Source organism: Sturnus vulgaris, chromosome 13, assembly GCF_052056855.1.
Source record: "Sturnus vulgaris isolate bStuVul1 chromosome 13, bStuVul1.hap1, whole genome shotgun sequence".
Lineage (NCBI taxonomy): Eukaryota > Metazoa > Chordata > Aves > Passeriformes > Sturnidae > Sturnus > Sturnus vulgaris.
In genome coordinates, this window is record NC_142255.1 from 5,779,524 (window position 1) to 5,802,079 (window position 22,556).

The 22,556-nt window shown below is 37.9% G+C and overlaps 1 protein-coding gene across 10 annotated transcripts in view; it reads left to right on the forward strand.

Annotated features, from left to right (window-relative positions):
• APBA2 (amyloid beta precursor protein binding family A member 2) overlaps positions 1-22,556 on the forward strand; it is an 80,620-nt gene that overhangs the window by 39,006 nt on the left and 19,058 nt on the right. For 5 of the 10 annotated variants that reach the window (XM_088172441.1, XM_088172437.1, XM_088172438.1 and 2 more), the window contains 5 exons: positions 8,051-9,056; positions 14,964-15,044; positions 16,131-16,167; positions 20,828-20,973; positions 22,285-22,320. In XM_088172441.1, the coding sequence (XP_088028567.1) occupies positions 8,088-9,056; positions 14,964-15,044; positions 16,131-16,167; positions 20,828-20,973; positions 22,285-22,320 (1,269 nt within the window). In that variant the 5' untranslated portion in view covers positions 8,051-8,087. The remainder of the gene's footprint in view (positions 1-8,050; positions 9,057-14,963; positions 15,045-16,130; positions 16,168-20,827; positions 20,974-22,284; positions 22,321-22,556) is intronic. The other 5 variants (XM_088172444.1, XM_088172442.1, XM_014874135.2 and 2 more) reach the window with 1 other exon arrangement.

The window sequence follows — 22,556 nt, forward strand, 5'->3', positions numbered from 1 at the left end:
ATTTCTATAGTTTTTTGACAAATTATCATCATTTTCTAAAGGCACTCATGGAAAAGAGAAAGATTAAAACAGGCTAATTTTGAATGGAATTTCACAGGACAAAAAGACAAGAGTGTTTTAAAATGTACTTCCTTACTTGTATTTTGTTGGATTTGAATGAAGGAAATGTGAAGGAAACGTGAAGGATAAATATGAAAATCCTAGATAGCAAGTTGCTGTTAAATCTATCCTCATTTTATGTTTGCTACACTTATTTTTATACCAGTGTCTAGAAGAGGTCAGGCATGTGAGAGCAGAAATACCTTAAGATAAATAGCAAGAGAGCTCATTTAAGATTTGTCTTCTCTCAGCCCTCTAATTCTTGTTGTGGGCTGAGATGAAACTTCTCTTGGATGAAAGAAGAATTCAAAGGATTATTTTGATAATTTTGCAAGAACCAAAAGAAACTAGAAATTCCTAAAGTTAAGCTTTAAACTTCTTGGAAATGTCCTGAGTTGTCCACAACATGGACCAAACACTTCAGGTTTATTTCATACATAACATTTGTCAAAGCTAATTTTCTAAATGGCTTCTGGCTATTTTCAGTCACTTAGCAATTTAAAAATTCTTCATCAAATATATTGTTTATGCACAAAAAGTCATAGAAAGGAACATACTCCCCATAAATTCAGTGTCCTTTCTAATTCTCCTTGAGTTTGCCTGTTTGGTTGTTTTTAGAGTGTCAATTGCACCATTGAAGTATCATATATGTGCAAAGCTGCTTTAGTGTGGCATAATTAAATACTTGGTGTATTCATGAAGGTTTTAGTAAAGCATGTAGGAAGCTTTCTGAGAAAAGATAAGTCATGTACAATGTAAAAAGCAGAAGTGGCATTCCCAAGATCAACTCCACTGCTGTCTGTACTCATACTGGAGTTTTATACTCAGGGAAAATCGAGACCTCAGCCCAGTTTTCAGTTTCACTTCTCACAGTAAAATAAATCAAATCTCAGCTGCTAAAAATTAATATTTTTTCTATGCAGGCACTTACTTCAAAGTATTCATTATGGTATATTTTCATAAATAGGTGAATAAAACAATTTTATAATTTTATAAATATCAAACCATCTGCAAGTGAGGTATCAAATCACAAAGACTGGGGTTTAGCACTACCATTGTCTACATTTCTCAGGTGTCTTTGCCAGTATTTTCACCCTGCTCCCTAAAGGTTTTTTGGAGGGAACTAATTAAATTTGCCATCTCTGAGACATGCAGGTTCAAGCAGCACCCCGAATCATATATGGCCACAAAAATCCCAAAGAAACATGTGTTTTGGGCTATGCTGGACCTGCTGAGCTTGCATTGAGGAAAATATATGTATGCATATAATTGTGTTTGTAGGCATTTACTGCCATGCAGATCTAACATCCTGGACATAAAAGGACCAGTTTAATTATGTCCTAATAACAGAAGTTTCTGTCCTAGGCTTTCCCCTCCCTGAATCAATGCATTGGTGTTTTATAGAGTGTTTTTGTTTTAAATTCAAAAGCCTCAGAAAAAAGGAATAGACATTTTAAAGAAGCCTGGCTAGTAAATCCTATGCCAGGCTGTGCCAGCCTGAGTGAGAGAACTTCAGTAACATTGAGATGGCACTTGGAGTGTCATGGCATGGCCCTAATTTAATTATGTTGTGGTAGTCCTCACTGTAGAGACTCTTTCCATCCCCAGTACTGGAAGGTCAGTGTTAGCCAGGCTCACTCTGTGCAAGGGGGACCAGCTTGCCCCTTCCTCCTGTGCTGTGTCCCCTCCTCCCTTCCCTTTGTTACAGACTGTGCTCCTTCCAAAGTCCCATGTCACATGCTGTCTGCTGTCACTGACACTGCCGGATTAGGGCTCCCGTGAGAGTCAGGATCCCAGTTCCACCTGCTTTTCGAGGAGCTGGCAGTCACTGCACTCTGCTTCTGGAGCTCTGCATAATCAATTCTCATGGTCTGGAGAGTCAGCACCACTGAAAAATGAAGTTAATGCAGTTTGGCCTTGGGGAATCAAAGGACTACAGAATCTGACATAGTCACAGCAGGCTCATTTTCTGTTATCAGCTTATTAAAAATTCCAGTTCCCAGTCTAGGATCAGTCATAATTCCTCAGGACCAACTTAGCAGATGGGAGCCTATTAAGTCTTCTGTAATGAAAGCCTACTGAGAAATACTATTAGTTTAATATTAAAAATGGTTTTGAATGAATTGAAGTTAGATTCTTTTCCACTTTAACTTATCTCTTCATTGGACAAGAGACTGGTATAATTAGCATAAAACCCCGCAATCATGAATTTTCTGATGCAGTTCTGTTGAAAAATACTGTTATCTCAGTTACAGATGTACTTAGTAAGTAGATGAATGTAGCAGATCTAAACATATGTCCCTGTTAAGAGGCTTGGGGGTTGTTTTTTTCCTTTTTTCAGCATTTCTGGATTATGAATGTATAGGGCTAACATATGGAATAGCTTCAGTCAGCAGTGCATCCACGGCTGTGGGCTGTATGTGCTATGATCTCGCCTGGCAGTAAATTGTGTGGCAGTGCTTATAACTTACATCTGAAGATTACTTATAAAGAGTAGAACCAGTTTAATAGCAGCAAGATTGCAGAGGATATCTGCAGAAAATAGGAGGTATTGAACAATTCCAGGGAAGCAAAACTTGAGTGTCAATTTTGTCAAAACTGACAAAGGGTGCAGATATCTGAAGTGTGGGAGAAAGACTGAGGAGTAGATGGAAAAACGAACCTGGGGAGGAGAAGACACAGGAAAGAGGCCTTGCAAAATAAAGTGAATATATCAAATTCAGGCCAGTAAAATTCTTAGGTTCACCTGTAAGTTGGAACAGCAGAGCTCAAAAATCACTTGGCTGTATATAAGCATGCAACAGTATGATTGTTGCAAAAAGAACCTAACAGTGCTCCCTTGCCCTCTCAGATCACTGTGTATGTTAAATGTAAATAACTTATTCTGCTCCCACTAAAATGCTATTCAGCTTGTGAATCAAATATAGATGCAATGCAGTTCTTTAACCACAGCCAGCAGTACAATACTGGGTATTTCCTTATGTTCATAATTGTGTACCATTTCCCATTTTTAATGCTAATTTAATTGGTCTCTTTTACTGGGAAGACAGTAAAGAGATCCTTCTACACTGGTGAAAAAATGAGAAGTGTTAAGGTTCATAAATCCCTCACTGCAGCTGTCTGGGATTAGGTGCAGCACACTCAGGAGAAAGCTAATGAGTATAATGATCACTGATTAGAATAAATTCCAGCTGTAACCCAGTAGTCCTGTTTTTGGGAGCAGAAGAAATTGGCTCCCCTAAGCATACTCCTTTTTACTCTCACATGGAAATGCAGCATGTGTTTCCTGGAGATTGATTTTCCTTTCAACATTGAGCTGAGCCAGGGAAAATGAAGACAAATAAAGTAAAACCATTATTGAAAGAAAAGCGTTTTTACTGAGAACCCTCTGTAACTGGTCCCTTATTCACTGATCCTGACAACACTGATGGAGATCTAGGGATGCACTCTACAACTGAGGACAGGGTTGGATTGTCTCAGCAAGATAAAATTACTGAACCCCAAGGAAGGTAAACAGGTATCCAGCACTGATCCATGTTCCCAGGAACACTTCATCTCAGCTGCAGCCAGAAGTGGAAAAATGTGCTTGGAGTAATGCAAAGTTTGACCTAACTCTCTGCTATCAAAGAGGGAGGTGAGATACAAGAAGTAGGAGGGAATCTTACACCAGGCAGAGGAAATGATCTGTAGGCTCAATTGGAGCCTTTATTGATAAAATGCCTCTGGATCCAGCAAATCATTACTCTTCACTTCAACACTGAGTAACATTGTATAGAAATCCAGTATTTTCTCCAAGTTCTAATTTTCTCAAGATACCTGTGATGTTAGAAGGTTAGAGTAACTGATGTGAATATTAGCTGAAGCACTAGCCCATGCAGTCAGGGACTCAGAAGGCTTTGTGCAGTAGTCTGAATAGCAGAATACATGGTAACTGTTCTATTTCTAAAGAAAAAGTTAAAATTCTGCTTTTGTACTTTTAAAACCTGGAAGATTAATGTCTCTGTAGGTGAGAAGACAGAAGAGTTCAGATGTGTGGCCCTCAGGAACATTGCTGTGTGACATGAAACAGCTTAAAATATTCACGTTCTGCTAAAACTAATCAGTGACTAAAGCATTTCGCTAGGAAGCTTGAGAGATATTTTGATAGAGGAGAAGAAAACTAGGCTGTCCTGGCTGTTCTAATATTTGAGTTAAAATACAGCTGTGTGTTTCCTTGACAGCAATGCATGTACAGCTACATAAAGAGCAGTTCTCAGACTGGTGTTTGAAAACTCAGCTCAGTAATTCTGATGTGTTGGTACAGTTGGAGAAGTTACATTTCGTACTTGAAGATGCTGTAATCAGTGCACATTCAGTCTGCAATTCATGGGCTGAAAATAATAAATTCTGCCTTTTTATTTCAGTACTTTGTTACCTTAAGAGTAGTGCCTGAGAAGATTGCAAAGGAGGCCAACTAGAATTGTAATAGTTGTGCAGAGATTGCTTTGTAGCTTCAGTTTCCGTAGCATTAAGATCAGCATTGCCTCTCACCAAAAAATCCAGCTTATTTTGCCTCAGTTCCAGCATACAGAAGTACAGGACTATCCTCAATCATTGCTCAGGATGAAATAACTGAAAACCCATTTCCCATGTCCCAGTATATCAGTGCTAGACATGCCTGAGAGGAATTATTTTCTCTATTTCTTACCACTTGTGCTTAAAAAAATTCCCAGTCTGCCACTATTTTTTTTTAAGTTTTTCACACTACAGTGGAGCTGCACATTAAGAGGCCCCTGGTGAGGCAGGACTGCAGTGCCCAGCTGGGAACCCTCACCCTAGAGGTTCCCCACAGCTGATAAAGCTTCACTCAGCAGCCACCCATCCCTCCCTAGGCTCCTGCCCTGCCTTTTGCCTCTCAGATCACATTCAGGTGGCTTCCTGCAATGTGTTTTAGAATATCCAGAAAGCAGTGGATTTACCTGCAGGTGAGTAACATCTTTGAGCATTCACTACTGGAATTTATAGAAGGTTATCACTGTAGAGTTACCATTTATGGCAGTTTTAGGGCCTTAAATGAAGAGTCTTAGATGTGGGTGGAAAAACTCCATCACACTGGCTAAAAAAAGGGTTCTCATCTCCATATCCTTCAGGAAAATCTGAGTCATGGGCTTCAAACTGTGCTTGTTACAGGTTCTGTGCTTCTGTATCTTCAGCTTCACTGTAGTGACTGATGCACTGGGTCAACTGCACTGTAAATATTAAAGTATTATTTAATATGGATAATATTTCCACTGGAGGATTGAGGCCATTGCAGATGAGAATGTTTCTTTCAGTCAGAGGCACTTAATTTGTTCTGTTCTTGAGAAAAAATAATTTTTGCGTAAACCAGATGAGATCCCTGTAGTTTTCTAGCAGTGCTATTCAAAATTATTACAGGACTCCATCTTAACTCATTTGAGACATGCTTGTGTGGTGTATTCTTGCCTGAAATGGTCATATGAGCAATTTGTCTTGCTTGAGGGCAGTTTTTTTCAGCCTGTGCAGAGCATTATGATGTTGTGACTTAGATTATTATATTGTAATCCAATGTCAAATAAGTTTTGTTGATACTGCAGTCACAGGATGGAAACATCCTTAGTTTGCAGTAAGAGCTGACTAAATCTGAGGTAAACCTAATGTGTGGATGGCTTGGTGTTCTGAGTCTCTTGTAACTGACTCCAAAGTCAAAAAGTGTCATTATTATTAAAGGGATAATGGGAATACAGATTGCATTGAGAAAACCTTGCAAGTCTGCTACTTCTTCCAATAGTGAGGAGGGGCAAATAATCACTGAGAAAGTTTTGCCTTCTCTGATCTTTTAAAACTTCTCTTTAGATACACTATTAACTTTAAAGTTTTATTCTATCAAGACTAATGCTGCAAGGTAACAATAACTAAAAAGGGCTCCATATGCTGGGTTCCTTTCATACCTCCTCCTGTGATTAACATCATCTCTGCTTTGTATCTCAGAATCTAGAGCCCACGTTTCAGGGATAGATTTGCCATGTGATATCTTTGCAATGATCCATACACACATCAGGTCCCTGGATTTGTCACAAACTAAGGATTGGGAGTTCTCATGTGGTATCAGAAGTTCTACAGGGATATCTATAAGGTTCTAGGTTACAATGACAGGATTTTTCTTTTCTAAGACCATAATGCCCAAGAAATTACTCCCTATATAGTTCCTCTAATCCTCTAGCTCCATGCTAGTTTTATTGCTCAAGCCTTGGGAAACTGGTTAAATCAAAATGTTCTTGCAGTAGTGTGGTGCAGGTCAGGAGCCTCAGCTCACTTCACACCAATGAAGTAACTGCACAGGTCAAGTTCATCAGAAGGATACAACAGAGAAACACAAATACTGGAAGTATATTATTTCTCCCTTGCAAATCATGCAGCAGATCACGCTTGTCAAGCCTGTCTAGAATTAGCTATTTTCTTTAATTATTTTTCATATAGTTCATATAACCCCTACTTATTTAGAATCCAGTATTTAGACAAAAAAATAAAAGTAATTTAAAATAGCACAAGTGTTTAGCAAGAAGAATTGATGAGCTTTTACTGTAAATGTGTCTTTTATCTGGAATATAGATTAGACTTTGAAAAACAGGGATCTGTTGCAGAGGGATCTGGATAGACTGGGGCATTGGGCCATGATTAATTTAACAAGTCTAAATGCCAGGTTCTGCTCCGGGTGCTGGCTGACAGCAGTTCAGGACTCGGCAATGTGCTCTGGCAGCCCCGAGAGCAGAGCACACCCTGGGCTCTGTCAAGCACTGTGACCAGCTGGTCAGAGGAGAGGATTACCCCACTGCATTCAGCACTGATGCTGCCTCACCTCCAAAAGTGCTGTGTGCACTCCTGCACCCCATAATTTAAGAAAGATGTGAAGGTCCTTGTATGTGTGCACAGAAAGGCGGCAGAGCTGGTGAAAGGGCTGGAAGGAAGTGTCCTTTGAGGGGTGGCAGAGGGCTTTGGGATTGTCTGGTTTGTAGACAGGAGGCTGAGGTGACCTCATTGCCCTCTACAGCATCCTCCAGAGGGAAAGTGGGAAGGGAGGTGCTCAACTTCTCCCCAGAGAAGGTATCCAGTGATAAGATGCTTAGGAATGGTTCAACGCTGTATCATGACAGGTTCAGACTGGACATTAGGAAACATTTCTTTACCAAGAGCATGGTCAAATGCTGGAACAGGCTTCCAGTGGCAGTCAGTGCCTAAGCCTGTCAATGTTTAAAGAGGCATTTGGAGCAGGCCCTTAAAGCATGCTTTACCTTGGTCAGCACTGGGTGATTGTTGTAGGTCCCTTCCAACTGAAATAATCTATTCTAAAAGCAGTATTTGGTTTAACAATGGAAGATACTTAATGGTATCCAGTTAGAAAGGGCTAAAAAAACCAGCAATGCTTTTTAAAAAAATAACACTTTTAATACAAATGCATTATCTTTTAGCATGCTATGTGACTGCCAAGTTAATAGAATTATTTTCCTTCAGTTTTGGTAAGAGCAGGTCATATTCTAAACGTTTGCTTTCTGTACACGTTAAAGAAATGCCTAAGCTGAAAATTGAAAAGAGGTCCCGTTTACTGCATAGCGATCAAAGCATGACCCCTTACTGGCAAGAAAGAGAAATTGAAAACTAATTTCAAGGTTCAGGATTAATTTTCTGTCAAATTGACAGAAGAGAGCCTGCACTAGAATACATTTAGCATAAATGTAGAACCTTCTCTTTTTCTGTTCCTTTCAGAGTGCAACTTATTACTTTGATTTCATGGTTCCATAGCATAAGCATTTTGAAAGTTAGCTGTCTGAATTTGGTCAAATATCTCCAAACACAGGCTTTTTACCAAATGAATCTATCAGTTTGCTTCCTATTAACATCACTGTTCTCTGCTGATGACCTTTTCCTGAATGTGTGTTTTCCATCTTCCCTGCAGTAATTGCTGGAAATGATTGTCATGTAAGGAGCTGGCTATGGCAAACAGGAAACATCAAAGCATTACAGCCAGCATGCTGGATCACAGAGCCAGAGCTTGCCCGACTTCTTCTCACAACAGGGAGCCTGAAAATGAAGAAAGTGACCTTCCCATTGAAGATTATGCAGAAAAAGAGGCAGAATTAGCAACTGTCAGACCAGGTAGTCCTACCCTTGTGGAGCATGAGTGCAATGACCATAGTGGAGATGGTGACTCCAGCTCTGACTATGTAAACAACACTTCTGAGGAGGAGGACTACGATGAAGGCTTGCCAGAAGAAGAGGAGGGGATCACATACTACATCAGATACTGTCCAGAGGATGACAGTTACCTGGAAGGAATGGACTGCAATGGGGAGGAGTATGCTCCCCATGAGGAACACCATGTTGAAACAGATGATTGTCAGGAAGCAGTAGAAGAGTGGGCTGAAGGTAAAATTCAGCACCAAGATGAAAATGAGGTGATGGACAGGCAAGAGTGGCAGGAAGGTCAAGACAATGGCATTCAGATTTTGGAGGATGAAGCATCATCTTTGGAGATCCAAGACCAAGAAGAAAACATACAGTACTGTCAAAGTGAAGGTGACTATCCGGACTATTACCCAGCAGAGGCTAATGGAAATTCACAGGGAATATCACCATACCATTCTAGAAAAGAGGATGCAGAGCTGGAAGAACAGGAAGAGGACATTGACCAGATTGTAGCAGAAATCAAAATGAGTATGAGCATGAGCAGCATTAACAGTACAACAGAAATGAGTCCAGAGCACTCTGGGACTGAAAACATGGCACATGACTACAAAGAGACTTGTTCAAAGGGAGAAGCTGTTCACAGTGCTAACAGGCACGAGGGGAGGCCAAAATCTCTGAATATCCCATCTGCCTCTAAGCACAGTGGAGATGTGCATCGAGGTTTTAAAGCAAAGTCAAGATCCCCAGAGGACAGACAGAAGTGGCCACAGGAGCAGGTATGAGGTGCTTTTTTTAACCAGACTTTCAGAGGCCTTATGCAAGTGTTTCATTAGTTATTCCAAACAAAATTAGCAATATTTTTTAATCTATTATTATGTAAATGTATTAGCAGTACTTAAAATGTTACTGTGACTGCATTCACATAATAACATTGTGTTTAGAAAGAGGTGCTAAGTGTAATCAGCATATGTAGAGATCTAGAGAAGAGGTTTTGCACAGAGAAGAGACAATTCAAACAAAGGTATTCCAGATGCATTGGGCAAAAACAGTTTCTTTACACTATTTTCATTCTGACTCCTGTACCATTGCCTTAGTGGTTGATAACTTTCTGTTTTCCATAGAATGTATGTCGAATCCAGATACTGTGTATGTTAAAAAAACCTTCAAGAAGTGCCTGCATATTGCTGTGGGTTTTCTTACTAGCTGGACATATTTTGACCTGGATATGGAAGAAGAAATAGGAGTTTTACTCTTACCAAAAATGTTGTTAAGCAGTTTTATCACAAGAATGATGTAGAAATTGATTTAAACTGTGCATGATCTTTTCTTGTTCTAATGCTGAGTGCCAGAAAAAGAGTCTAAAAATGAAGCTCAAGCTTTTGTAAAGGAAAAGAGGTGTGACTTTTTTCCCTGAAGTTTCAGTTTGAATGTGGTTACTTCTTAGAGACATACCTCATTCCCTAATGTCATTTTAAAGCCTTGACTATGCATCTCTAAAATTATTTGCTATTGAATATTAGTTATCTTCTGCAATGAACAGATCTACCTAAAAGAGACCTAAAAGAGGTAAAACAACATGTGCTTGGATAACAAACTCATAAGGATAAATGAATTATTTTGCCTAATCTTTAATTAAAATGCTTTATTAAACTTTGCATACCTAATTTTCCTGTTTCAGCTTTATCAACTCTGTAAATAGGATTTTCTATAATTAAGTACCCCACAGTTAAACAATTTAGTCTAGGCAATTCCATTAAAATACATTAATTCCTCTGAAAAACAGTAAAAGGAAATCAAATGTTTAAGTCTATGCTGATGAAACAGGTTGACCTTCATTATAATTGTGAACAAAAAGAAGTCTTAGGGGGATATTTTCAGATTTCCCATATCTGCAGCAAGTTTTTAATATTCATTACCACATGCTATTTCCAGAAGTATAATTATACCCAAATTGTGCAACTTACTATATTCAGTGCCCTACTGCCAGCATAAAAGTCCCTTTGTGAATAAGCTTGCTGATGTTGAATAGTTTGAACAGCTACTAGGTGTTGGCTGGGAGCACAGAGGTTGAGGTAGCATGTTTTAGACTTAATGATGGTCTTTTCCCAGCAGCTACTACTGGGAATGTTGTTCCTTGCAAATTCTCAAAATATTTGCAGAACAAAAGACAAGAGGAGCTCCTGAATAAGAAAAAATTCCCCAATGCTTGGTTAAGTGACTGTTAGATTTCCCCCCCTCCACTGAACAATTACCCATTCAAAACAATATTTGAAATAGACTTTCATTTTGACAACTTTTTGTTGTTTTGGAATTTATTTATCAGAAGCTGAGCTGACCTGCATTGTACCTTTGTCATTTTTAATAGACTCTGAACAGCTGAGGGTTGTGTAACAACACCTGGATATTGGTAGAAGTGCCCAGGTGTAAAAAAAAAAACAAACCTACATATTTCTGAACTGCCAGTCTGAGCTTTGATTATTATTTCCTGTCAGTCTTGGACCAATGCTTTCATCTTATTTTATAATGAGGGAAGCACTGCTGTGACAGGTAACCCTAGGCTGGATGAAGCCACTGAGCTTATAGCATCACTTCTAATAGCAACCATGAACTCCTGTCTTAATGGCTAGAGAGCACTGGACAGTACACAGCGTTTCATTTCTTCAAACATGGAGACAGGAAATTAGAGATACAGCAGTACAGGTATCTGCTCCAGATCAGGCTAAACAAGCTGGCTGATAAGGCATGCATTTCATTGATAAGAAAGGCAACAAGGCACAGCTGCTGTGGACACTTCACTGAAGAGAAGAGCACAAGCCTCCAAGGCAAAAATCTGTGAAGTGGTATTTCTTACAGAGATACAGAGGCTCACGATTGGAGACATGAGATAATTCTCCCTCTACCCACCCCAAGCCTTCAGGGATGTAAAAGAAAGAGTGAAAAACAAGCTCAATAACCTTTGGCAAGCATTACTCAAATGTGTGTGTCAAGACAAGACTGGTCTTATCTTGCTGTGTTCTTCTCACCTACTGCAGGTAATCATTTTCACTTTACCCATGAATCAGGCTCATAGTGAGGGCATCAGAATGAGAGTTCAGTACTCATTTCTGCCCAAGTTAGTTTTTTTTTTTTGATAGCTCCTTAAAAGTTCTTAGCACAAGGTGTGGTTGGATATTTAGCATTAATAGTGGACCTCAAAGAATTTAGATAAAGTGCAGAGGGTTTTGTTTTTCTTCTGGGACATTCAATTCTTTTAATATTTACTATGAAAGGGATTGATGGAATTAGAGTACTGCCCAAATGAACTTGTGTCTCATTTGTGAAACCAAGCCATAATTTTAACTACAATATTTAAACCAACTACAATAATTCAATTTCTTCCATAGTGAAAGGAAAAAAAACCCCAAGGCTATTGGCAGTACATTTGCATGCTAAACTTACTGTTTGCAGAGAAGCTGCCTAAAAGAGCCTTGGTTTTGTCACCTTGCTAAAAGATCTGTTATTTTAAGTGTGTATCTCACAGTACAAAATATTATGCTGAAAGGGATAACAGAGGTATACATATTGCATACAGAGAGCTTTTTTCCCTCTGTTATCTTTAAATAAATGTAGATTTGAGTATGTCTAGGTTAAATCAAGATGTACTCAGTGTAGGTCAGTTTTTGTAAACAATGAGCAAGCAGAAAGGTGCATTTGTTGTTTTATGGACAGCTTTGCTTAGCTTTTTCATGCTCCTCTCCTGCCTCACATAGGTAGAATTACTGCTTATTATAATATTTACATTCCTTTAAAATACACAGCTATTAATTCTTAGCTCATGATAGGTGCCAACATTCTGTTTGCAAGACATTTGCTAAATAACAAGTAAACAAATGTGATTTTAAAGGTTCCTGTTGCTAGGTTTGCCCCAGAAAACAGTCACATTTTAAGAAAGACCCAACAAGTTACAGAGGAGAAACAAAATAAGCATCTAGTTTGACTTTCCATGTGGATGCCAGTCTCCTGTCTTAAATACAGGCTTGAAAACTTCAGGGATATAGGAGCTTGGCTTGATTAGCCTTTATTTGTAAATACTTCTAGGGAAGCACTGAAGGCAATGATTAGCACTCGACAAGTCTGAGGGAAACCTAGAATATATTTAAAATGTATATTTGCTCCAACTCACTGCTTAGCACAACTCTCATTCCTTGCAGGTTTTCCATGCTTATGTTATTTAAGAAAGGCATCACATCTATGAAGTTAAAGTGACTATTTTGGGTGTTTTATAACAACTCAAATTTAACAACTCCCTGAAGGTAGGAGTTTTCTACACACCCATTTGACATCTTGATCATCTCTCAGCTAACTGTTAAATTATCACATGAAGAAATTTTCTTTTTCTGTTTCTAATTTCATTTCATATATTTTACCTGTAGCAGAGAAACTGAATATGGTCAGACATGCTACTGATGTAATTCTCCTAAACACATAGATGCAACTCTGGGGGGAAAATAACAGCCTTCATTTTTGGACACCAAATAACAAGAAAAAAATCATTGGTTAGGTTCCTTGTAGATGTGGTATGATTGATGCCAACTTATTGTGAATTCTGCTTAGGCTTCTCTTTGGAACCAGGAAGTACACAATAACAACATACAGACTACATGTGTGACTGGGAAAGTCACATTTGTAAGTCACAAAGTAAGCTTTGTGAAAATAGGCATTCCAGTAAATCACACCTCTGGATAAATCAAAACTGAGAAGCTATACAAATGTTTAGCCAGATTTGATATTAGAACTATGTGGAATTACATATGCAACAATTACCACAGAGCATTATTGGTATCATGGTCCCCAGGGCTAACTGAATGCACTGAGATGGCAGATTTGAGGCAGACCCGTTTCAATGTTACAGCACCCAGGTGATGCTTACAAAAGCAGACAATTCTTTCTTTACATGCAGATACATTTGCAGCTCAGTCAAGTGTGTGGTAATCAGAACTGACAGCTTGAAAAATACTGACATTCTGTTGTACATATTAGAGTTCATGTATTTGCTGTCAGTATTTACAGTTTAATGTATCTTCACTGTGGCCACGTCAGAATCCCTGCTTAAAGGATACTCGATCTAAATCCTGCTACTTTAAGGAATAATGTATGATTATTATACTTGTTTTATTATAAAGTCCTCTAGATATTTGTTTGCCTCAAATACATTTCACTGCACATCAATACAGATTGCTCCCTATTAGTTTAGCCATGCAATATGATTAGATTTGTCTTGTCTCAAACAGAATAGTGTTTATAAGCAGGGATATGGTGAGTTTCCCAAGTCTGGGTATATCTCAGTATATCTCAGTGTATATCAGTATATCAGTATATAGTAGTTTCTTTCTTAAAGTCCTGCTTACTACTTGGGTGAATCTTTACTCTGTGTATGTTGTCTTACCTGAAAATTGTCATTACTGAGCTCTAATGTGCCTGCTTCATCAGCATATTTTGTTCTTCTGACTAAACATTAGTCATAGGGAATCATTTGTCTGGAGGTGAACATAAAGACTTGCTTTGCCTACAGCTACATACTGTGTTTGAAGCTCAGAAGCCAAGGAGTTACATTCCCATTTAAAATTCAGGCTGACCCTTTCAAATAATCCTCAGTGGTTTCCATTTGCACAATTGTCAATACAAGTTTTTGTTTCTGAAGCTTTACAATAGCAGTGGCATTTTGACCCTCATTTTTATGCATTATAGGGAAACTAAGAAAAAAGGGAAAATGAAATATCTTAAACCATAAAAAGTTCTTCCAGCAATCACCTTGGTTTTCCACATTTGTAGCACTGAAAATCTGAGCCATGAAAATGTCACTTTCTTGGTACTTAGAGGATAAGGGCACTGTCCTGTCAGGTGGTGCTGTGTGACTTGGATTAGGTCTGGAAAAGAAATTCTGCCCCTGAGACTACTGGAACAGGAAAAAAAGAGTATTCTGTAGTTTAAAATACTTAGTATTTTCTTTGTGTATGATTTTATATTTTCTCTTTCACATTTCTTCTGAAGCCTGAGGTTGTACTATCAGCATCCTGTAGATTTGCTTGGCCCAAGAGGAAGGAGATGCCCTGAAGTATCTCCTGCAAACATAGGATACTACATTCAGTGTTAGAATTCTGTTTTTCAGATCAGAGATGGCCCTTAGGGCTGTTTTGATTTTGTACAATACTGAGAATGAACACTTAAAAATTCTGACTTTGCTTTCTGATTTACTTGGACATGATAGCATTTGACTTAATTTCATGTGAAAAATTTGCATTGACATAAAATAATTTAAATTTAAATCAGTACTGTAATGCTACTTAATTTAAATGTCCTATTATTTTCATCAAAGTAGATATTTTATTATAATTAAGCAGGTTAACATTTTTATGTGAAACTGATATTTGCTCAATTACAGTAGGAAATTCCAACTGCTATATCACATTATAATATTTTGGTATCAGTAATGAATGCTGATAGTACATAAATAACTTCAGATAAGTAACGGGGAACATAATAAATAGAGTTTAATATGTTAATGTTTTGTGAATTTTTATTTAATTTAATCTGGTCAAAATTTTCTGATCATCTTTGCCTCATCGACTTCTGTGAAATCTCCACTTTGTTTTGAAGCTTTCCAGAAAACAAAAAGATTTGAAATCCCTTCTTTTCCCTTGCAGATGTGCAATGGTTTAGAGCAGCCCAGGAAGCAGCAGCGTTCAGACCTCAATGGCCCAGCTGACAATAACAATCCCCCCGAGGTAGGTTGTGCCTGGCTTCCTGCAGCCAGGCTTCCAGCAGGGAGAGCAGCCCTCACTGGCAGCCTTCTCCCTCTCACTCACACAAACCCAGGCTCCCTTCCTTTTCCTGAACTGACAATAAATACCATATCTGCCTACTCTGAAAAGGTTTTGAACTATACCCATGAATTTTTGCTGCCTCATTCATTTTATATAACTGTCTACGGTAGGTACTTAAGTCTAAAATTTTCTGATGACATGCGGAGTAGGAGGAACGTTTCAGAAATTCAGTTTTTGGATTATTGGAGTGCAAAAGTGGCGTCCAAAAGAAATCATGTTCTGCTTCCATTCCTCCCCCCTGCCCCAATGTCAGTCCTGGCTTAGTCAGCTGTGAAGAGACACAGTGATAGACAGACCTGCTCTGCAAAAAAGACATCTGAGAATGCAGAATGAGATATGCTTGGGGCTAGCCACAATGAAATGAAATTAAGACTTAAAAGAGGAAGTCTCCTATCTCAAAGCCATAACGTATTTAGCCTGTAGCCTGTTATATTAACCAAGAGGCACATTTCTCCATAATGGAGAAATCAGCCTCCTTACTGGAAATGATTGAGGAGGATGGCAAAAAACAAAGACTGGAAGGACTCTATCTATTCATTGAGACTAGGGGCAGTAGCCTAAGAAGAGCAGTGTTATGGCCTCTGCTAAGATGAAGTGTAATTCTACATACTGAGCAATCAGGGGCACTACTTTTCATTCACTGACCCAGAATCTTGCTTTGTAAAACATTGTTAAATATTCTTTATTGGAAATTTGGGACTCCATTGCCTATCACTAATAAGCAACTAATTGTTCCTTTGACATCTGACTTCCTAGGCCATTTTCATGGTCTTTCCCCTGCCTCCCTTATTTTTTTGTCTGGTGGGACCTTAAAATACTTTGAGACTCCCAAGTACAGAGCACTGTGACACAGTCAGGTTGGGTTAATGACTGTGATGTAATGTGTCCAGTGTGCTAAACAGTGCCTATGTGACAGTGGTCAGCTGTTTAAATGTAATAAAAATTCACTTAATTTGTTACAGCTATATTATTTTTCTTTCTCAACAGACGAAGAAAGTGTCTTCCTTTCCAAGTTTTGTTGATGGTAAGTTTGACATCATGCATAGTTAAAGTAGGATAAAGTGGAAGCAAATACTTTTAACTATATTGAAAAGATCACAGTTCTAAAAACCAGTCAAACCCAAGAGAACACAGCTGAGAAGTTCAAGTATGGAAGTATTTAATATTTTCACCCTCCTTATGGCAATGGGAGCCTAGTGGTGATAAAAAGGAGCAGGTAGAGCTCCCAAAAGGATTCAGGTGAAAATGAAGAATGGCTACAAATCTGGAAGGGGTTAAAAAGGGTTTAACAGTGGGCCCCAGCAGGAGATTTATGAATGTGTAAGAGCACTGTGTTCTTCAGGGCCTATTATTGCACTCTGGGAACCTCAGCTGTCAGCACAAATGGAAAGGTTCTCCTGAACTGACCAAACAATGGTAACCCAAGCCTCTGTTCAGGAGAGCAAAGCTTTCACATGTTTCTTCAATCTCTTGTGCAGTGCTATTAATATATTCTGTTTGAAGAAAAATAAGGCAATTTATTAACACAAGCAGGTGGACAGAAATAAAACAGGATTGTACTGAAAAACATTCTCTGATTCACAGACAGCTGAAGAACTTTTTATAGGGAAAATGCACACAGCTCTTCCTGCAAAGAAAATGACTACACTGTAAAGTGAGAAAAGACAGTTGGACACTTTCAAGAATTGGATACCTTAGATCTGCCATGAACACACACAATAGAAGCCTTAAAAGAATGTGAAAAACTTAATTTCAAATGCCATTCTCAACTCAGGGAAAACTTAATGCAATTTAGAATAATATGAGGATGTCCAACACATTTTTCTTTTATTCCCTGATCTCACCATCTTGACAAGCATTTTTTGTTTCAGTAATTTACTTAAAGAACAAGAACTAATGTAAAGTTCAAAGATTGTCCCTTCAGGTTGACATCTGAGAGATACTACATGGAACACTTGGCATGTACTGGCTAACAGGCCCTAAATAGAGGTACCTTTAAATGCATTCCCCGAGGGTGGCAGAGACAAGAAAGCAAGCTGATGCTTTGTAATAAGCATGTGCTGATTGTATATGGACAAGCATAAAGCAAGGCCAGCATGCACAGAACTTTAAAGCCAGCCAGACAATTCCCCCCTCATGGTGCTGCAGATACAACTGCACATTTTAATTTTACTGGGATAAAAAGGTTATGTCTTTTTCTTTACATACCAGCCAGCTCACTACTCTGCTGGAAAGGGGTCAGGATATCCTTTACATAATATAATACCTTTTTTAGTTCAATCATTTTGCTTGCTCTGTTTTTTTTCTGTAGTGGCACAGGCTGTCTATTGGGCTTTTTCTATTGCAGCTACTATATAGCATTGTCTAATGCAAATAAATACATGGCTCACTAGGAGCTTATGATAGCTTACATGACTGCTCTCTGAACTCAGACAAAAACACCGTTTTTATTATTAATATGTATGTAGAGTCCCAAAAAGTACAGGACCCTTCTGCATGTAAGAAAAGATTCTGCCAGCTAACACTGCTGTTCCCTGAGCTTTGACAACAATTCTACAACCATATTCTGGTTATATTCCTATTCAGTTTTAAAGCACTTTCAGCATGACTCCTTAAGTACAGTAGTTATATCTGTGTTTCTATTGATACATAGTATTTTTCATATGCCATGTGAACATAAAAGGTATCTTTTAATCTATCATATCTAAGTGTCCTTTGCTATTAGAATTGTTTCAGTAGTGGTACCACTACATGCTTGTAGGAGTCATTAATTTTATGTTCAGTGGTTCTGGCTTTTCTGCACTCTGTCCTATCACCATAAATCTTACTCCCTTACATAGTAACAAGCATAATGAAGTAAAGAAGTCAGTCAGAAAATGGGAGTTGTAGTTAGACATTCTGCAAGGTGACTTATGCCCTGTGTCCATTTACTCCTTATGAAAAAAACTGTGCCAAACATCCCAAGGTCTCAGTGACTTCATGGAGTCTGAGAGTTCAGCAGGAAACTGAACTTCTGTGCTCAGTGCAGTCTCTAAATACTGTCTGAATCCTTGGCTTACATGATGTTAGGTAGATGTAAAAATGCATTCCAACAGATTAATGAATTCAGTTATGCTAAATTAGTGATTTTTTTTTGGTTGAGTTTTCTTTTTTTCTTATTTTATGAATACAAACATTAATTTAAAAATGTTTGGACCTAGTCTACTTAGTCTTATATTTGTTACATTAGTGGATCAGCAGAAAACCAGAAATTTGCAGTTAGATTTTTCAGAAATAGTTATCTAATGTTTAAGCACCAATATGCAACATAAAATTGCAATCTTTGCTCACATCAAACTAACCTTCATGTTTGAAACCTGTTCCTTCTTCCCTTCCTCATCAGTAAGCCTTTACACACACTTGCAGTCAAGGGCATACTTAAGTGCTCTGATGAGCTGGGACCTCAGCCAAGTCTGCATTTTTGCATTATTTAAAGCAGGCAGAGATAAGGGAAGAAAACACCCAGCTGACCCAATTTGACCCTGGCAATTTTCAGCACCATTCCATCCTTCCAAGAGAAGTCTTGTTCTACCTGACAGTTGCTTACATTGCCTTCATGATGGGAAATGTATGTTGGAAATGTTTTCTGCCCAATATGTCTTTTTTTGTTGTTTTTTTTTTTTTCTGTATTATCTACTGCTGTTAGCATTTTCTGCATGCTGTTGATTTATACATGATGTAGCTGACTTTTTTGCTAGTGTAATGATTCTGCAAAGCATCATTTTTTAAAGCTATGAAGAGACAATGCAATGACATCCAACCAAAAAGCCCCAGTCTTTAAGGAATCCAAATAAATAACATTAGGATTATAAAATTGCTTAACACCCTAGATTATTTCCATGCTCAAGAATTTTTTCATACAAATTAGTTTAAAACACCATTGCTATCACAAGCAGCCAAGACATGAGAAAAAGTGGGTTTTTTTCCTTTGTAGTATCCATAGGTTGCACAGACCCCAAAGATACCCTGGGCATTTTGCTCGATGTAGTAATGATTGTATGAGAATTGGCACAAAGAATTGCAGTTTTACTTGTCTTCAGACACAAACATTTCAAGAAAATTAATCTAAATTACCTACTAAGGGAGTTTACTTAAACTGATTTAAACATGTGGGTAAACCTATTTCAGAGTTAAAGCAATCTTGATTCAATTTAGCCTCATTTATTTAGCCTGAAGTGAATGAAAGAAAACAAAATTAAAGCTACTTTAATTTTGAGTGAGCGTGTTGATGCAGGTATCTAATGAAGTTTTGCTACCTTAACATTAAATTCATATCATTAATTAATTTCCCTTTCTACTGCCCTTGAAACAAGATGTCAATATCATGCAGCACTAGTATTTTTTTGCATGCTGGAAGAAGTACAGATGTATGAGACTTAAGTTTTAGACCTGAAGAGACAAATGAATAACACCATCAGAAGAGGCACCATAGAAAATACACCATCCATCTGCTGAAAAAGAATTGCACAGAGATGTAAGCAAATATAAGCAGTGATGTAAGAATGGAGTTCTTGTGGAATTTTCATTTTCTTTAATTTCTTTTAGTGAATTAAGGCTGCAAGAACAAAGATTGTTTTTTGAGGTTTTGAAAGACTTGGCCTTTATGACGAGTTTTAGTGACTTCTAAATTATTGGCTTCTCAAGGATTTCTTTGAGGGTTTTCATACTTATAGTGGAGATTGTCAAGATACTTTTTTATGCTTTTCCAATACTTCAAAATTTTAAAATACCACAGAATTCTATTCTGAGTTATAATGAAGATCTAAACCATTACTGGATTTGCACAGATGTGAGCTAAATCAAATGTGTTCTGTGGTATATAATTATCCTTTTGAGCATTAAAACTATGGTGTTTTACAGCAAACCAAATAACTCCAATTTGTGTGGGAATTGTTAGTTAATCTCAGGTCTCTGAAGAGTACAGGACTGGTATAAATATATATCTACATGTTTATATACCTTGAGTATTAAATTACAAAGACTGTGGGTTTTGGCTGGGGATTGAGATTTCTGGCAGGTGGATCTGAGATCTGCAGGGATGAATAAGTGTTAGCAACACTGCCTAAAGTGGAAAGTCACTCCTTTTAATCATGTTTATATTCTGTTGGAAGACTTGCTAAATTAGATGGGAATACAAAGGATAGGAAAGCTCACTAAAAGATGTATGTGTAAACCACTATTTCTGTACATTTAATCAGCATAGCATGCCATATATTTTTTTCTTTTCCAAATAATAATCTTCCACATTGACTTGAGTATAAATAAATTGAACACTGAACAATAAACCTTTTTTAAAATTTACATTCCCCTTCAGTGTCATTTTTCTCCTCACACAAGATTTTTTTATACTTTTAAAAAAATGCATTAGAAGGTCATCAGGTAGATCTAGCTCAAAGTACATTTCTTTTATAGAACTGTTGAGGAATAAAAAAATGTTCACTATCAAGAGATTTCAGCCAAACTCTGGAATGACTCTTCTTGACTGTCAGTCTAATCAAGCTGGATGTAAAGCTTAACAGCTGAATAAAGAGGATGGTGAGCACAGTCCCAGTATGGGAAAGGTTGTTCAAGCCTCAATATCCATTACTCAGTTTCTGATCTCCCCCCTCCTTAGCAGGGCAGTAACTGGAAATGCCTCCTGTCAGTTCCAGGGCCTTGTGAACCCGAGGACCTCATTGATGGAATCATCTTTGCAGCCAATTACCTGGGCTCCACCCAGCTGCTGTCTGAGCGAAACCCTTCCAAAAACATCCGAATGATGCAGGCCCAGGAGGCAGTGAGTCGTGTCAAGGTAGGGGATCTTTATGGGCTGTAGAATACTCTGATCCTTTAACAGCTGATCCCGGAATGGTGCAGAATCTGCAGCCTCAAACCTCTCCCGAGATGTAGTTAGGTAAGTATAGATCAGTATTGTAAATACCATTAGTTTACAGTGCTTTCTGTAAAAATTCATATAGCAAAATGTAAATTATTCTGAAGTCTATTCAAAATTCTTTGGAAGCTGTTTAACAAATTCGAGAGACAAACTGTAGATTGCAATTAGAAAATATTCCAGTGACAAAGCAGTGGGGTATTTGTTTGACTGTGGTTTTACTCTTCTGTTATTACTTCCTTTAACTTACTACAAATTGAGAAAATTAGTCTCAATATTATTACTTATGACTTTTTTAGGACAAGGATGTTCATTGCTGTTGTGTTTGGATTAGTGTTATATGCAGTGAACAATTTCTTTGTAAATAACGTATCATAGTCTGCTTCATACAGCTGGGTAAAGAAAATAGTTGTTTTGGTTAAGAATCTAAGTAGGAGATTTTTATTTTAAAAGTTATTTTTCCTCTGCTGTAAATATGTCATCTGAATAAACATACTGTTAGAGGCAGATTTAAATGCTAGGAGAAGTATCTGCATAGTCAATGAAATATTTAATTGCTAAAATGTGCATGGTTTTGAAAGAAATGGGTTTGGAAAGGCCACTTACAAGAGATTGTCATGACTGATGATTGATTTAGCATTTAGAAAGAAATGGAATCCAAGAAAGGTCCAATTCTTTAAACTTTTCAAACCTTTCTGGTTTTATTTAGCATATTGTGATATGTCAAGCTACAGTAATTGCTGATTGCAATTAACTTCCTAAAAACTTTTTTATGTATTAATACCAACCCTAATCTGTCAGGGGTACTTGAGTACTCTACACGGTCATGGCAGGGAGCTTGAGCTGTGTTTTGTTCAACAGTTACATGTAGATGTGTGATGAACATGGACACAGAACCTTGGGTTTAAGATGCATGTGCTGCCATTTTTGGCTGCAGTAAATTTGGCAGGATAAGTGTTGGGAGCAGCTGATAACAGACAACACTTTGGAACCGATTATTTTATAATCAATTGTCAACATGCATAATGCCATGAAATCCAATTATGCTTGAGAACTGCATAAGGTATAAACAAACCTTTCTCTCTTGCACTTCCTTCCCTCACTGCTCCCAGTTTTTTAATTTTCAGCAGTCTGGATTCACAGTCAAAGTTTCCCTGACTTCCCACACTGTCTTTTCTCTTTCCCTGTGTGTACATCTGTCTGCATTCTTTTTTTTATGCTACTCCTCAGAGGATGCAAAAGGCGGCTAAAATCAAGAAAAAAGCGGTGTGTAAACGGTTTTTCTTGAATGCTAATGTTTACTTACATTTTTGTTGTCCTTGTTTTCCATGGAGTGTCATGTCTTTCATTACAGATCCTCCTAAAGTTGTCATTTTGGTTTCTTCTTTGCTCTGCAGTAGAATATTGAATGGAATAAAATGAACTCATTTTCTTCATTGTTCATTTGCTGGAGTGCCTGTCTGCTGCCCTTCTCCTGTTGAATACCTGTGATTTGTTTACTC